We start from the raw sequence: 18,747 nt of genomic DNA, 5'->3' as shown, positions 1-18,747 counted from the left end.
AATTATTATTGTTATCGTTTTCTTCTTTACATTACAAGGAGATGAATTTTTTTTATTTAAAAATACAGTAGGTAACAACAGTTTTACTAATATATTTTAATTATCCAACAAGTTATATTCTACCATTAATCATTGTTAAAAATTAATTTCAAAATTTTCCAGATTAGTAACGTGCCAGTTTCCTAAATTTTTTTAAAATCTTATATGTTATAGATTTTATTAGAATTGGGATCGCTTTTCGGAAGTCTTGGATCCGAAAGCCCAAATTTTTGCAAAATCTGTGACCCCATAGTTCGTTCGTATCATTTTTATGTTGAAATCTGCAGTAATTTTAACTTTTATTTCAAACATTTACATTATTAGTTAAATAGAGTTATAAAATATAGTTGCCATTTTCTAAATAAAAAAATATATAACAGTTAACAATAATTAAGAAGACAATTTAATCACTGCACTCAACTGTATGTATCGTAACAAAAAAAGTAAATTTTATCCAAACATTATGAAAATATAATAAAAAGCAAGAAATAAATCTGTGCTTTAAAATCAGAGCAATAGTTCACCATAAGTGAATTAACTGAACTGAGTTGTCAAGTCACAAAATACTAGTTTTCAATAAAAATTTTCATTGCCGTTACGAATCTTATTCTTAATATCATTAAACCTAAATAATTTTCATTTTTTTGTGCTATTTTTAATAAAAGAATCAAAGTTTAAAGCAGCAGTAACGAACACCGTCTAAAAGTAGTCCTTACACATACGAATCACACGATGACTTTCCTCTTCCTATCTCATCTTACAACAACAATATTGTATTAACTCCAACCTTTTCCTGTCGATCTTCTTTAAAATAGACTCTTTTGATTCACAGAAAAACCGCGACAACTCAGCTACTGTGTGGGTTGCGGTGGGCAAATCCATGACCAGTACATCCTAAGGGTGGCACCGGACTTGGAGTGGCACGCAGCGTGTTTGAAATGTCAGGAATGTCATCAATTCCTGGACGAAAACTGTACGTGTTTCGTTCGGGACGGAAAAACGTACTGCAAAAGGGACTATGTGAGGTAAGTTTCCAAAAAGGGTCTTGAAACTTAGAACTAGAACTTCTTCAGTTAAAACTCAGTTCTCTTTAGATAAAGTCCAAACCTTACCAGAAAAGCAATTTTTGTTATTCTCCAGTTTTGTCGTTCCATTAGTCGTTCGACTAATCTAATAACGTTTACAAATGAGAAGTAAGACCAAAAAAAATTTGGCAAACTCCTCACTTCCGTCCTATAATTCAACTGATCCACAACTTTCCACAATCGCTGCATTCATTCCCTCGTAAATCTCCACCCATCCTCCTCGCAGCCTCCCATTGTTTTCCACCGAGACCACTTTCCAACTATTTTTAAACCCCATCACAATTAACCTCCGAAAAAGAAAAAACCCTCCGAGACCTCCACCATCGCCGGTTTGTTTTTCCCGTCACAACTTTTCCACCTCTTGACAGCCAACAAATCCCATGTTTACCAGGACGTGATTTTGGCAATCGCCCCAGTTCGCCGGTGGCCCATATGGGCCGCGTCTCGGCGCCCCTAAGCAAACCCGCTCTCGAATTACATGCGTCACTCAGCCACACACACACTGGGTCAATTTTCTCACGTGTATGTTTTTCTTCCAGGTTGTTCGGGACGAAATGTGACAGGTGCGGTTCGGCGTTTAGCAAAGAAGATTTCGTGATGCGGGCAAAAAGCAAAATTTATCACATAAAGTGTTTCATTTGTTGTGCTTGTTCTCGGCCGTTGAAACCGGGGGACGAGTTCGCGTTAAGGGACGGTGGCGATTTGTATTGCAAGCAGGATCATGACCATATGGAGAAGACGTCGGTGCCGACGCCTCCGCATCTACCATCCGCGGAGAGTAACAACAATACGAGTTTGAGCAACAACAATCATAGCAGTAATTCGATGGAGCTGGGATGCATGTCAGGTGAGGCAAATACTATTTGGAATTCGGGGTGCAATCACCAAGTTTGACAAAGTTACTAAGACGTTTTGCTGACAAAGTTAGCATCATCAGAACGGTTAGCAACCTAAATGATCTAGAAAATATGAAAATTAAAGTCAGAACGTTATTTTTGCATCGACTAAAATTGTAAAGGGGATAAGAATTACTGACGATTGTAAAATGACCCGTGCCGATTAGATCATTGAAAACATAACACTTGTAGGCCAGGTCAAGTCAGATCAGGTCAGGTCAGGTCAGAGACAATGAGGTCCACGGACAAGAAATGGCAAAATATTGTTTATAAATTAAAAGTGTAGAATATGAACCACCTAAAAAACAATCTATAGTTCATTTTTTAAAGGCATGAACAAAATTATGCAACATAATAAAATGTGTGGTCCAATTACATCTTAAAACATATGAAAAAATTGGTCAAACATTACTTCAACAGAACTTCCCTCGCCCATAAAGTACCGCTTGCCAAATCCAACTCTTTCGAAAAATTAAAAAAATTGATTTTGCGACTTTTATTGTTTTTTATGGTACCATTATAAGCTAAAATAAAAATATGTATCTAATGTCTGAGTAAAGGTAAAGAAACGTGTTAACCGTTTGTTACAAGTGAGATTTTCTATTACAAAATTTTGTGTTGATGTTATCCACATTTTTACAAGGACGCATATATCAGTTTGGATAGATGCATTGTAATATAATAATAAAAGTATTGTATTATTGTTATTCTTGAATATTATGTAATTTATAATCAATAAAATAACGAAACCATTTAGTCACGTCTGGCGTATGTAATAACAGAGGTGCGACTGAAGACTGAACCGAAAATCAGTTATGGTACTGGTAATTTAAGACAAATAGCGATAACACTTATCAACCTGTAGACGAGAGAGTGAAACAAAAACTAAACTAAAAGATGTTTCCTATGAATTGCAATAACCGGATCACAATGCCGACGGTCCAGACTTTTTTATTGCTCTGACTTCCGGTTATTGAATAAACCCACTACATTTTATTTTGATTTTAGATGTTGTAATTCACATTTGGTTAATTATAACTTGTCTAGATCTAGGGGAGGCTCAGCATCCCCGAGCGTCCCCGTAACTACGACCTTGTCTGGGGGTTATGAAATATCGAGAAAATTGCCCGACAGACTTCATTACTGTACGTCCTTAGGTTATCCTCGATAAGAAAAACAACTTGAAAGTGTTTATGTTTAGGTATACATCGGAAGAATGTCACGTAGAAATTAGTTGAATGAGTTCGCCTCCTCAAAACAAAGGATCAAAACTAGTAGTAAGCTACAATCGACAAAGTGTTCTGAATATCATTATTACAATTGTTATTAAATAAAGACATTTGTATTTTCACATTTTCGAGAAAATGGGGTGACTCGTTCTTAATTTGATCAATAAAAAATATGAATGCAATAATAAATCACAAGTAAAAACTCATCATATTTTGCACATTTTGAGTGGAATTTATTCACCAAAATTTTGAGACAACGTCATCAATTTTTTGGGGGCAATAAACAGATTTATTTTGATTAACAATTTACCATGCTTACAATGACTTTAAAAAGTCTGCAAGATTTCAAAGCATTCAGTTTTGCAATTCTTGATTTATTCACAAAAATAAATTAACTGTTTTATTAATTTTTTTGAGTTACCCTGTATAAGCAAATCTAAAAAATATAAATCCAGTGATAAATTACAAGTAAGACTGATCATATTTTGCACACTTTAGATTTTGAAAATTTTGAAATGAGGTAGGTAATCAATTTTTTGGGGTTGATAAACAGATACATTTTTATTAAAAAGTTATGCTTACAATAACTTCAAAACGTCTGCAAGATTTCAAAGTATTCTGTTTTGCAATTCTTGATTTGAACAATAAAATAAATTGACTCAGTCATTAACTTTTTTAAGACACCCTGTATAAGCAAATCTAAAAAATATTAATGCAGTGATAAATCACAAGTATTGACTCATCACAGTTCGCACATTTAAAATAGGATTTATTCAACCAAATTTTGAGGTGACGTCATCAATTTTTTAGTAGGATGAGCCAATACATTTTGATAAAAAATTTACCATACTTATGATAACTTTAAAATTTCAAAGCATTCGATTTTGTAGTTCCTGATTAAATCCGTAAAACAAATTCAAGCATTCATTAATTTTTTTGAGTACCCTGTATAAGCAAATCTAAAAAATATGAATGGAACGATAAATCTCATGTACAGGCTCATAATATTTTCTACTTTTTAGATAGGATTTATTTGGCAAAATTTTGGGCTGACGTCATCAATTTTTTGGAGGGGATACGTAAACACATTTTGATTAAAAATTTACCATGACTATCATAACCTTAAAACATCTGGAAGATTTCAAAATATTCCGTTATTAAATTGCAAAATGTTTTATAATTTTGATTTTTTTTTTCCAAAAATCTGGACGTTGCGAATAAAAACTAAACACGGCGTCATATACTACATGTTTAGGACTATGTTATTTTATACAATTTTAAAAAACCCATTTACTATGTACAATTTTGAAGTGATGTTATCACATTATTGGTGGGGATGATTTAGACAAATTTTGCTTAGCGTTTTACCATCTATACAAAACTTGACATACACCTTGTAAAACTTTTATGACTTAAGCGGCTTAAGTCAAAGCACCTTTATAAGTCAAACTGGCTATTGTATACCTAACTTGACTCAGTTCACATATACCTAGTAAAATTTTACAGCACCATTATGGCAACAATGGACAGTAATAATCTTTGCGGTTCGGGTCCATTATAAGGGTGGTTTGGCTTATGCCGCTTAAGTCATAAAAGTTTTACAAGGTGTATGTCAAGTGAGTTTTGTATACATGATATTCCTAATATAAATACAAAATTTGATAACAATCAGTCCAGTAATTTCCGAGATTATCTGTTGAATAAAAATACGTGACGGCAGACAGACAGAGAGACAGACAGACGGCTAAGGGTCATGAAAGGTCGAGAAAACGTAAAAGTAGAGTTAACGCTCGGGAACTAACAAAAAAAAATAGATTAGTATGTGTCTGGAAAATGGCGGATTAACTTTCCGCTACGCTCTTGAAACAAACAACTGGTGAGTCTGAGAAAAATAGTACTCCTAAAAAATTCCTTGTCACATTTTGGTGGAGGTAAAGTCTGTCTAGAATTATAAGAATTTTATGGAGTCCCAAAGTTAATTCGTTTTACAGCCCTGTTGTCAATTTTATTGTACAGCTGAAGAGCGGGGTGCACTAAGGTACAGAAAACATCGGCTTTCCCTTGACAGGCTCTTTACCTGTACAATAGAATGGACGCCTGGGCTGTAAAACGAATTAACGTTGGGAATCCATAAAATTATTATAATTTTGGACAAACTTTATAATGATTTTAAAATTGGTTCTTAAAACTTTTAGTTAATATTTCTCTCGCCCATGACCATGTTTAATTACCATTTTAGTTAGAATATACAAAGACATGGTTGTGTTGTTTTTGAAATAATTTGATAAAATTCCATTTGACAACAATGTTTGCCTGATATACAACGAAGGTACAAATCAGCAAAAATCAACTAACCAGTTAAAAATGTTTCACGTTTAAAATTTTCGCCATTAATTTTAGATCCCCTGGTGTTTTATTTTCGAATAAATTTAAAAGAATCTGGTGTTTTGTTGCTGGATGAACCTGAAAAAATCTTTTGAGCTTTTAGTGCTTTACCTTTTACGAATCTGAAAAAGTCTTGAGTTCCGCAGTGTTTAACTACTCATGAAGATCACGAAGATTTTTTTGTAAATTATTTAAAACAATTTTGGGGACTTTGCTGTTTTATTTTTGGAAAATTGTGACCTGACCTGTTTTTCGGTTAATTTTGGGACCCCGTTTTTTTTTTTGAAAAATTTAAAACAATCTTGAGGTTTTAGGTACTCCTGTTTGGAAAGAATTTAAAGGTGCTTCGGAGTGTCTTTTCTTATAATAATTTAATTAAATTTCTTAAAGTATACGTCATTTGCTAAAATCAGTCTTACCTTAACAGGTACTAGCCCCACCCACCCGCCCTCTCTTTTCTTAAAGGGTATCATTTGCCAAAGTCAGTTTTATCTTAACAGGTACTAGCCCCGCCCACCCGCCCTGTCTTTTCTTTGGGGTTATCTCATTTGCCAAAATCAGTCTTATCTTAGCAGCTACTAGCAACGCCCACCCACCCTCTCTTTCCTAAAAGTGTATGCCATTCGCAAAATCGGTCTTATTTTAGCGGGTAAATTTAAATTTTTACTTGAAACTTGATAATAATGCTCTTCAACACAACCAATCGTCTACCCGAGCGAAGCCGCGGGCGAAAAACTAGTATATACATATAAAATTTCACATAATCAGTCCAGTAGTTTCGGAAATAATCACTCTAATTTTTCATACTTTAAAGATCATGAAACGTCGAGAAAACATGAAACTAACCGATATCTTAAGCAGTCGGCGAGCTATTTATTCGTACTCTGGAGATCCTAAAACGTCGTAAAATCATAAAAGTTGCATTCGCCGAATGGACCTTGTACAATACTCTTCCTTAGTAAATAATAGGTTTAAACTTAGTTAAGAAAGAATTTTTCTCGTTCTTGAAGTACAATGAAATAAATCCAGTTGTCATAACATTTTGCACATTTTAGATACAAGTTATCCAGCAAAATTTTGAGATGACGTCATCAAGTTTTAAGGATTTTGATTTTTGCAATTGATAAATTAAATTGTAGAATGTTTTACTTTACACAATTCTGATTTTTTACAAAAATCTGCATGTCAAAGTAAAAAAATCAAAGCGGTTTCATAGACCACACACATTGAAGTATGTTATTTTATTAAAGTTGAAATAGCATTTACCATGCAAAATTTTGAGATAACGTCATCAAATTAAACTACTGGACTAATTGTTGTGAAATTTTGTATTTATTTTAGCAGTGTCGTGTAGACGGTAAAACTCTTAAGACAATTCCTCTGATCTGATGATCCCATCAACATTTCATACAATACACACCCTTTTTTTTACTTAGGTATATACTGCAGAGGCGAGAGAATTTATATCTAAATAACCACAGATCACTTTTTAAATACCTAATAAAAATTTAAATAAACCGACAACGAGTTTGTAAGACAATGTGCGTAGACTTTCCCCAGGACGTAACTACTAATAATAATTGAACCCTTTATTAAGAGATAATAATAATCATTATGTTTTTATAAGAACCAACAGGTACCGGGTGCATTAATGATCGAAGAAATTTATGTGTTGGCGGTTCTGAATTATTGGCAGCAATCTTAACATATCGGTTCACATTTGTCAACTTTGACAGGAGCGCGATTAACTTGCCGTGCAAACGTGATGGGAAGATAATGTCCTAAATTTAATTTTGACAATGAGCAATGCCATCATAGAATTTTAAATATGTTGCCAACCTGACAAAAAAATCACAATCATTAATAGCCACCCGGTATTTATCTTGTGAATACATTCTTTTCTTTAGCATATAGTCGATGTTGAGCATTATATGATGTAAAAAAGTTGGTCATGACGCGTACGTCTGCAGTGTAACTGAAACGGCTGACGTAAGCGTCATGAGCAACTAGAGCAGAAATTTTAAAAATCACACGGTAGTTTATATTACTCGTATTTATAAAAATTGGAGTAATTCAAAAATGACTTTTTATCAGGTTGTAATTTTTGATCATATGCTTATATTTAGATTTTTTTAATCACTCATTGCGCTTATCACAACATCCTGAAACATAAAATTTAACACAAAACAAAAATACAAAGGATGAAGATTTTCTAACTTCTCGGTTCAGCCTAAGTAGGTGGAAAACAGCAAAAACAACAGTAGAAAACCGATTTGTACAACTGTACAATTCAACACACTTTATACTAAAAAAAAAAGCAGAAGTAATATTAATCGGCTTATTGTTCTCGAGATCTTGAACAAATAGAAGTACTTAAGTATATTTATAATATAACTCCTGAAGACGTTTACAATAATAAACAAAAGTAGTCAACTAAGGTAGTTTATTTTCCCAAGATCCCGACAACAATAAATCAATTAAACAAAACACTACACTACAGTATAACACGCGTTCATGACTGATGAATTTTATGTCCTTGCTTACATGAGAATGATTTATTTCGCGTAACTAGCTTATTTCAAGATTTTCTGGTTATAAATACATACTTTTGAAAAAACTAGATTCGTAATCAGCAGACAAAAATTTGAATTTATTGTATACCTGAAAATAAAATAAAAATCGTTTTAATTCAAATAATGACAATGAAACTAAGAAACAACAAAAAATAAAATCTTTTCAATAAAAAACACCTTCAAATGTCGTGCGAATAAATGAGTAAATCTACCTAAAAAATTTACCATGATGGCGCCAAGTCAAAACTCCAGTAACGTCATTAAGATGTCAATCTTCGAAATTTCGGATTGGTTTTTTGAATCAAAAAGGTAAAAAAACATCTGAATCCTAATGGCAAATCTGTATCTAATACATTTGGAATATATTAAAGATATCTGAAAACTACAGTAACTGGAACCCGGAGAAAACGGTGAACAGTAAATACAAAAGGTTCACTGTTGACAGACAAATGTCAATCTTACTGTGTTGGTTTAGCAGTACAAAATATAAACCCCCATTCATTACGTAAATTTTGTTTTCAACTGCACAATATTTACAATACAAACTAAGATATAATCAACAATTAAATAATTGGCTAACATCGATTTTCTGTTAAGATAATTACATAAAATTGTAGTAATTTTTTATTATGTCGTTTTTTAAACAAACACCGCTTGAAATTACTCACATGATTAACGGTAAACACTTCTTCCAATAACACTTGTAATTATTTTTGTTTTGTTCTTGCAAAACTCAGTGTCCTTCATTACATTCTCAAATAAATTAAATATTTTATTTTTATTACACTCTATTGTACAATAAAACTCACTATTTGACGTTACTAAATAAAGACGTCCTCTTAATTACAAAAACCGATATACCTATATTTACAATTTAAAATTACCTGTAATTTCCTTAGTACAAATTTTGGTACTATGTATTATTTTAAATAAAATAAAACCACCCAGTATTTAAATTAATTAAACACACGGATTTTCAAAAATACGTTTTTAATAAATCATATTAAATCAAAATTTTACCACCTCATTCTAATGACCTGAAATTCTTTTGTTAAAGGTAGAGTGGAAATACTTTGGGAAGAACACACCAATAAAACGTCCCAGTAAACGTAAAGCGTCCGGACGGGTCCACTTGCGGAATTAGGGGGAGGAAACTGTTCTGGTCGTACCATCAGCGACGTCCGTCATTCCGTTTTGTGATTCCTCCGTGGTTTAACCTAACAGTATTTCGTTTCGTCTTTTCGTGACTCATAAGTATTTTTCGTACTCTACCGAAATCGGTTCTTTTCAGAACTGCGGAATACATGAAAATATAATTTTTAGAAAACTCTCATTTCAGAAAGTAAACAGCCAAACTGACAGAATATGATGTAGTTCTTTTCAGAACTGCAAAACCTATGAAAATATATTTTTTAGAACGCCCCCATGGCAGAACGCAAATGATACGGCACTGCTCAAAGCCTAGGTTTTTTTTGGAAAACAGGAAATATGTATTGCTGTTTGCAAAATTGTAACCCTTATATAAATAAAGAATTCCCTTTGTACCCAGCATCCACGTACGTTCCTCTTAATCCTCGTAATATTAGTCCGGCAAGTTAAGCCTTCAGAGACGTGAGAGTGGACGGCGTCCATTAGCAAAGTCCGGTAATTCCGGAGCCGAGTCCGGGGATTATCAAGGCGTGAAACACTGGTCAATGCAGATTAGCTGATTAAAGCGTCACTCTTTGTGAATGGGAGATGAGTGGCCGGCTTTACCTTAATCCCAAGAATTAACTGCAATGTTCACAGAGAACCTACCGAATATAAAGACAGTAATAATTGTGTAATAAACCGGACACTTTTGTTTGTTTTGTGACTCCGGTGTCCGCAGCTTGCTTTGGGGTTTGTTTAAACTGAGAGAATTGGTCCAGAATCTATAGACGGTCAACCTTTGAAGTTAAACCCAATGCAAATATTTAAGGAGTAAAAATGCTCAACCTTCGAGATTTTAAACTAAATAAAACCTTTCTAAACATATACTTAAGCGACCTTTAAAACACTTCAAATGTTCCGTGTTTTTGTTCGTGGACCTCACAGGTTTCGACATCTTCAGAAAAATAACAAATGGTCTTGACTTACGGGTTTGACAATGAAAAAATGGGTCGAGACTTCGGCAAACGCAACTATTGACTTTTGTATTTTCTCATGACTTTTTCCGAACATTGCAATAATTTTTAAAAGTGGTCGCTAACAAAATGCATAATATACCCGTAATCCAGTTCTTAAGATAAAGCATATCAATTCGCAATATCGTAAATTTTATTGAACTAGTTTTTCAGAGGTTGTTTATATTCGTTTGCGTTTACATTTGCATATTTACGCAATATTTTTGTTAAACCGGTGTTCTTCAGTTGCATCATTTGAATGCAATTAACTTAATCATAATACGACGTTTTTTTCAAATGAGAAACGAGTTTTAATGAATTTATCAAATTGATTTTTTATTAACGTACCTACAGTGCAAACTAAAACTGAAAGTTGTATTTTGAGTGCAATTTTTCATTATTTTGGCATTTATAGAGGTCAACTAAGGTGTAACGTTAGGTTTATTAATCCCAAATGACCATTTTTAAAAACTTGTAGCACATTATTTTACTTTTAACATGTTATATTCTTTCCTAACATTTTTTAAATATTTTTAAGTTCCTTTCCCTTTTTGTCCCAATATTCATCGCCTAACACCTAAACGTGACCTTTAATGTTCTACATAACTCGGAAAATTAATTCCAGTTGGAAACTCATTATTTCATAGACTGTAAAAACCACGCTTAGTAAAATTTTCACACAAATTATCGAATCGAACCAACTAAAATGTGATTATTTTCCATCACTGTTGCAGATTCCGGTTCGGAAAGCGGGTCTCACAAGGGTGGCGGCGGCGGCCTCCGGAAAGGCTCCGGGGGCGGCGGCGGCGGCGGTAGCGACGGCAAGCCGACGCGAGTGCGCACTGTCCTGAACGAGAAACAGTTGCACACGCTAAGGACGTGTTACGCAGCCAATCCTCGGCCCGATGCCTTGATGAAGGAGCAGCTGGTCGAAATGACGGGACTTTCGCCCAGAGTCATCAGGGTTTGGTTCCAGAACAAGAGGTGCAAGGATAAAAAAAAGACTATACTGATGAAGCAGCAGATGCAACAGGAGAAGGTTAGTTAATTCTTGTAAATGGTGCGCAGGGTAATGGAAAAAGCGGGACATTAGTTCTGATGATTTCTATTAAGGCGCGGAACAGGGGAATCGTTATAATGGGTGTTGGTTGGTTTTTGTACCTTGATTTATCGTGGATGTGGTCATTTGGTGGTGTTTAAAGGGGAAAGCAGGATTTTAATATTTCGTGTGTGGAGGCACGGAAGAGGGTGCAGGTGTTTTTAAATGGAATTATGCATAATCAAACAAAAAATTGGTGCAAGTGAATTTAATCATTTTAACATGATTTGTCTGGCTGTCACTAAAAAAGACTTTAATGATAATTCGTTGATTAAAAGAACCTTCCCGCATTTAATAAAATATTCTGGGATTTTTTTGCGAGTAATAGTTACTGTGGGAAGATTTTTGTGTTAAAACTTTCATAGATCATTAATCGTCCTGTACAAAAAAATCTACAAAGATGTCATTTACATGATATATTCGTCATAAACCTAACACTTAGTCGAATATTTAAAGTCAACATAAGCAAATTTAATGCCTGCGAAATTCAAAAAATTTTCATGTGACTGTGTGGGTGGTTTCCAATGAATAAAGAAAAGAAAGTGCATACACAAAGAGATATGTACTCAGACATACTCAAAATTTATGCCCAAAAGAAACTAGTTTCTAAACACCCGTTATGACCGTTGTTTATATATTTATTATTTACAATGACCAGTTTTATGGGTTATAAATAAAATAGCATTATTGACTAATATTCAATTTATGTGGCTGAACCTTATGGTGGTGATCGTGGTTTTTGAACTATTGAATACTTACATCAAACTACATTTTTCATATGGTCAACATTTTAGTTAAAAATAATCACTGCACAGATTTTGAACAAAAATATATTTAAACCAGCGATCAAAGATTTTATTACTAGTATTTGTTCAACCCAACGTAGTAACTTGCACTTTAATTGCAGGCTATCTCTTAGCTGATTTTGTTAAATGTATTTCTATGTTTTAATTGTCAACACAGATAAGAGTTCCAAACCTGAAGTTTCAGACTCTCACTTTGCCTTTCTGCGCAAACACTGTCTGCGCCTGAAAGTAGATAAGTAACGCAGTTTTTCAAAATAATTGGCCATAAGTTACTAGTGCTACAAAAACGCCCGTATTGACCATGGACATCAAAGCCTATGACTTGTCAAAAGCGTCACAGACCAAATTTTTATTTGGTCGTGCTTCCAACGAGAAAACGTTCATTATCGACCATCTGACGCCGTTTTTTGTTGATCGCAAGTTATTTCTCTGCAAGATTTACGTTCTTGTTGTCATCTGATAAAAATTTCAAAAAGTTTTGTTGACGTTGTCAATGTAGTGATGAAATCAGTGTTTTTGGAGCACTATTCCAAAATGCCAAAAGAGGGAAGAATTAGAAATCTTATTATAGTAAATTGTGTTGTTGTAGTTGTGACATTTTTTTTATGTTGACACAATATGAGGGCGTAGAGTGATCGATCGTGATTTAACGACTAGTTTTTTTATAACGTACTGAGGCATACATTTTAAGCTTGTGATTGCTGTAATAAATCGAAAATTTCGTCCTTAAAATTGTCTTCTCTGTTGTTGTCTTATAGATTTCAGAAATATTCTCCGCAACAATTAATAATTAATTTTTGTTATTTTGTATGAGTGACTACTGTATTGAATTAAGCATAGAGTCCAGTGTTGTTGCTATGTCAAACCTAGGAACCAGTTGTTTCTAATAATCTCTTTTATTAGTACTCCAAGTTTTGGAAATTAAAAAAAAAGCAAATATATGAGGCAATAAAATAGTGGCAACATTCTTTATTAAATCCTTTTTTATCTTACATAAGATTTATATGACAGTTTAAATAATAATTAAATATTAGATATTATTTAGATAACTACAGACAGTTAACTGTTTTTGATTATTAATAATAAATTTGAAAAAAGTGTACTAACTTATTCTGCGCCCACGAAAGACATTAAAATAATCGAAACTATAATGAAATAAAAATTTATATTTTAAGGACCATTATGCAGAAAAGTTCAACTTCGTAAATATTTTTAAATGTTATTTCTATTTTTTTTACTCTCTCTCCTTAATCTAGAACTGTATTATTGTATAATTTTAAAAGTTTTGTTGTTTTTAAAAATATAAAATTAATGGTTTTATCAAAATTATGAATGTAAAAACAGACACATTTTAGGCGCATTCTCTATACGTTAGACGTTAACTAGTAGATCTGTTTTCGGCAAAAAAGGATCAGATTCTTTTATCTAAATAAGTCTGTTCTTAGCGGGGATTTGTTAAAAAAATACTACTTACTATACAATTTTAAAAATATAACTAATGTTCGAAATTAATCTAACAATAAAATAATTATCGACATAATTTTGAAAAATATAGAAAAATATGCAAAATAAACACAAGTGTTCAATATTTGCAAGAAAAGTGCAAAATCTACAGTAATGAATGTCATCTAATTGTCTTCGACAAACTTACTTGTTCAGAATTAAACTACAGTGAAAATATTATGAGAACAATAAACTGAATCTTTATACAGTAGGGTCATTTTTGCAATACTGATGTTTCATTTGCGCTTTGAAATGGGGGCATTCTAAAAAATATATTTTTGTATGTTTGTTTAGTTTAGATGCAGAAAGAAACGAAGCACTGTTAAGTTAACGAACGCCGCTGATGGTAAATTCCAAAGTAATCATGTCCGAACGATTTTACATCTATAGAAAGTCCTTTTATTTGTGTGTTCTTCTCAAAGTATTTCCACTCTATTTAATTATCTTATTAATTAAATTCGATATACTACTTACCGCGCTAAACGCCCCCTCCTCGAGAACTCCAAAACACGCAACTTAGTTTTTTCAAATGGGACAGTTTATATGATTTTATATATTCTGATTGGTCTCTTTTTTTTTAGGCTTAATAACCACAGTTTATTTTTGAAATTCCCCTGCGACGATGCCACGTTATTCCAGTTCTCTTAAAAAATTTTAGCAATGGAAGGGTTTACAAAAAAATCGCAATCAGGTTATACTTGTCCAAAAGGTATAAGGTTATATGACCATCATAAAAGTAGTTGACCGCAAATAAATACCCCCTTTGTGTGGTTCGCACTAAGCTTACCGGTTGGCAATAAATCGTCTTCTAAACATTTCTTGCTCACATTTAACAGGGCCGGCTTTCAAAGCGAGTGGTTATTTCGGAACCCTCAGCGGCTGCAGGTAGTAAAGAAATCATAGATGTTAAATTAAGTTACCTAGATACCCGACTACCTAACCCTGCGCTGCAGAAGTGAAGCTTCAAGGTCGAGTGGCCGCCATTTGTCAGAAAGGCAAAACATTGCTGTCAATGTATGATCGCTTGGTAGAGCTTATTTGAAACCAGAAGTACATCGAGCGGGAGGGATGACCAGGACCATTAGTGTTGTTATTGGGGTTTATACGTGCTGGCGTTAGTACATATAAGAACGTACAAAACAGGTCCAAAGAGTAAAGGAAGTTCGTTCTCGACGCCGCTGATTCTGTGAAAGTAGTGCTCATGCGCACTGAATAGTGTTTCAAATACTGGTATCTGCGCTCTTTTATTGCTGTGTACTTCTGCTTTCAAATAAGCAATATTAGGAAAATAGTGCTAAATACAACGTGTTTTTGAAATACATGGAAACAAAAAATCTGGTGAATGTAGGGAACCTAAGAAGTCAAATGAACGTTTGTTGTTTTAGTAAAATTTTGAAAGGAAAATTTAACCCCTATCCAAACATTCATTCCTCCACTGATAAATAATGGTTTCACGAAAAAATGTGAAACCTAGTAACTGAAAACTGCCGAGGTGTAACTACTGTTGCTATTAATTTATTGCTAGCAACAAATAAACAATGACAATAATTAATGAACTGACAATTAAAACTTCAAAATCATAATTTAATCAACCATAAAATGAAACAAAACGTAACGTATGCAACTAGAGCAAGTTTTCAAAATGTCCACCACCATTTCGTATACACGTTTCCGCACGTCTAATCAATGATTGTTGCCTTGTTCATGTAGAGTTCTCCACACCACAAAAGGTGAAACTCCCACTCGGTAAGACAATCGTCTACTGCTTATACCTGGATCGTTTTCAACGACATTCAAAATTTCTTCTTCGGCATCAAGTGTCCGTTCTGTCCTTTCACGACCACGATCACTAAAACGAGGTTGAAATTTCCCATTTTCTCGTAGACGCTGCACAACGTTAGCAAATGTTTTATGATTTGGCAATCTTCGTTCGGGAAATGCTTCTTGGTATAAACGTCGAGCTTCCAAGGACTTTCTTAAGGCTTGTCCATACATCAGAACCATGTCAGTCATTTCAGAATTAGAAAAATTCATTTTGTTCTTCCAAAAAATTGCAAAAACGTCAAAAAATGATGGGCTAATGAATGTATTGTCATGTTAACAAGCAACAATTTTACCTACTTTAAATTACTATAGTGATCAAATTTACCTTTAACATTTTTGGAATCAGTAGCGCACACGCAAATTTTAACAGATTTTCAATCAATTTTATCTCAAAAACTAAAGGATTTTTATTAGATCAATATTTGATGCATAAATTCTCTACATCATGACCAATTACGTTAAAAAAACTTTCCATCTATTTCAAAAATACCCTGTAAATGTATGTACGTTGCGAACTGTTTCATGTGTATTGGGAGTGAATGTGTATGATTACTTGAATTAAAGTATAGTTCCAAAAAGTGTTGGTTTATTAAAAGCGAAATATGCCGGCATCGTGTTCCGCATTTGGGTGTACAAATCGGTTTAAACCAGGAGGAAACGTCCAGTTTTTTGGGTAATTTGCGGTCGATTGCTAAATCGGTTTGTCGTTTTATTATGTGATTTTGTCTTTAGATTTCCCCTGAAAAATGAAAAGCTCTTGGAACAGTGGGTTAGAGTAATGAAAAGAAAAAAATTTACACCAACAAAAGTCAGTAAATTGTGTAGTGACCCTTTCACTGAAAGTGATTATTTGGTGCGTCCTGGCACGTATTTACTGCTTAGGTATTTTTTTAATTTTAATGACTTCTGATTTATGTAAGAATTGGAAAACTATTTTAATTATTTTTCCTCAATAACGTAACATTTGTAGTATATTTTAAGTTATATGTACTTTTGTTGTATGTCAGGATTGGCAAGCTAACAATAAAATGTGCACCTGATTTCCTTAGAACAAATAAATAATATTTTACCCTTACTTTCACCATTACTGTAATACGATTCTACAGTATTTTGCCTCTTTGACAAATGGCCGCCATAGGCTTCACTTTACGCGACGCAGTTGCGCATCTAGTAGAGTATAAGGTTAAAATCTATGAAAGAAATAGTGGAGTGGTGGATTTTCATATTTAGTGAAAGCCGTCCCTGAACGAAACCACAACAGCCGGTCGAGCTGCAGTGGACACGTTATTTACGACCCTAAAACCTTTTCTATTGTAAACAACTTAACTTCGACACAATGGGATGATTTTATGATGGCCATATAACCTTATAGCTCTTGGTCCACTATACTATGCAGTGTTATAATTTAAGATACATAAATTTCAAATTTCAAATATTTATATTTCTTTTTTTATTAGGTATTTTCTATTTTTAAAGTTGATAGTTATTGCGTTTTTTTACGTCCTTGGGAAACACATCGACATTTGAAAGAATTAAAATACAGGGTCTTCTATTTGAAAAAACTAACATATTAATAGGTATATCTGAAAATTGGAAAGTTTTAGAATTTTTTATTAACACTCTGTATGTTAAAATTTGATTTAACTAATACCACAACGAGGTGCGTACCTCTGTTATCTCTTCATAAAATATTGGAACACAGGTTATAAAAATAACACTACCTACTGGGATTTTTTTACGAATCCTTGCATCGCCAAAAAAAATTCATGAAAATCGCAATAACGTGGCAACGTCGCATCGGCATTTCAAAAATAAACACTGGCTGTAAAGCCAAGTATATAGGCGTTTTACTAAAAAAACTATATTGTGTGCTACACTGTAAATAAATTGGTTGAAGTTTATTTCGACAGAACTTTCCTCAACCCTGAAATACAATAAAACAAATCCAGCTTTTTCGAAAAATTATATAAAATTTGATTAGGTATGCGAATTTTATTTTTTTTATAAAAACGCTTATAAGTTAAAGTAAAGATATGTACCTATGTGACGTTAAAGTAAATATAAAAAAGCGTGTTGGGCGTAAAATAAATTATTTTTTATGAGTCACCCTGTATAAGAAATCTAAAAACTTTTAATGCAATGATAAATCACAAGTATAGACTCGTCGTATTTTGCACATTTTTTTAGGATTTATCCAGTAAAATTTTGAGATGACGTCATCAATTTTTTGGGATGGGATAAATGAATAAATTTTGCTTAACGATTTACCATAATTACGATAACCTTAAAATATTTACAAGTTTTCAGACCATTCGGTTTTGCGATTTCAAAGTTAAATTACAAAATATTGTTATTCAGTTTTGAATTTTTTCCAAAAATTCTGGAGATCTAGGGTGAAAATTCGACACGGATTCCCACACCATAAGTGCAGGAGGTATGTACTTATGTTATGAAATTTCAAAAAAACTTTCCCATTGGTGGTGGGATCATTAGCCAAATTTTAGTTAGGGTTTAATATATTATTAATTAAATAATTATTCTACATGGTATTCCTAATATACACACAAAATTTTGCAACAATCGGTCCAGTAGTTTCGGAGATTACTTGTCTAATGAAAATGGATACAGACACTAAACAGACGGCTTACGCTCGGGAAGTAAAAATCTGATTTTACCATATGCAAATGTAATAATTACCCCTATTAAGTAAATAGGTGATTTTTTTTTGTTTTCAAAAACAAAACACTCTGTATAATCTAAAATAATTTTACTGCATGGTATACTCAAAGAATCGTAAAACTTTGGTTCCTGTTTTTTTTTTTCTATCTCTAATTATTAATAAGAACCGTGCGTTTAATGACTAATCCTGTATATAAATAAGATTTCTTCTGGAACATTCTTTAATAAATCTGAAAATGTATTGATTTTTTGATTGTGCAGACAAAATATTTGTTGGAGATCTTTAAAAAAAAAATGATAAGTATAGGTATAATTTAGATATAAAAAAATAGAGAAAACAGAATTATGAGAAAACTTTACTGTTTCAAAACAAAAATGCTGAGTGTATCTAAGTCCACTAACCCAGTTTTAAATCCTATCAATTTATCACTATTTTTTATGTAATCATGATTTTTACAATATTAAATTTTAATCTAATTTTATAT

At 32.9% G+C, this 18,747-nt stretch overlaps 1 protein-coding gene across 1 annotated transcript in view; it reads left to right on the top strand.

Annotated features, from left to right (window-relative positions):
• LOC135124428 (insulin gene enhancer protein ISL-1) overlaps nt 1–18,747 on the top strand; it is an 85,170-nt gene that overhangs the window by 49,582 nt on the left and 16,841 nt on the right. Inside the window, 3 exon segments of the mRNA XM_064049480.1 lie at nt 872–1,064; nt 1,664–1,971; nt 11,086–11,390. Of these exon segments, the coding sequence (XP_063905550.1) occupies nt 872–1,064; nt 1,664–1,971; nt 11,086–11,390 (806 nt within the window).

This window comes from Zophobas morio, unplaced genomic scaffold (genome assembly GCF_036711695.1).
Source record: "Zophobas morio isolate AGI-343-1 ecotype UQ-CSIRO unplaced genomic scaffold, CSIRO_AGI_Zmor_V1 ptg000007l, whole genome shotgun sequence".
Taxonomy (NCBI): domain Eukaryota; kingdom Metazoa; phylum Arthropoda; class Insecta; order Coleoptera; family Tenebrionidae; genus Zophobas; species Zophobas morio.
The sequence above is the reverse complement of the archived record's forward strand: the minus strand, read 5'-3'. Positions and strand labels throughout refer to the sequence as shown.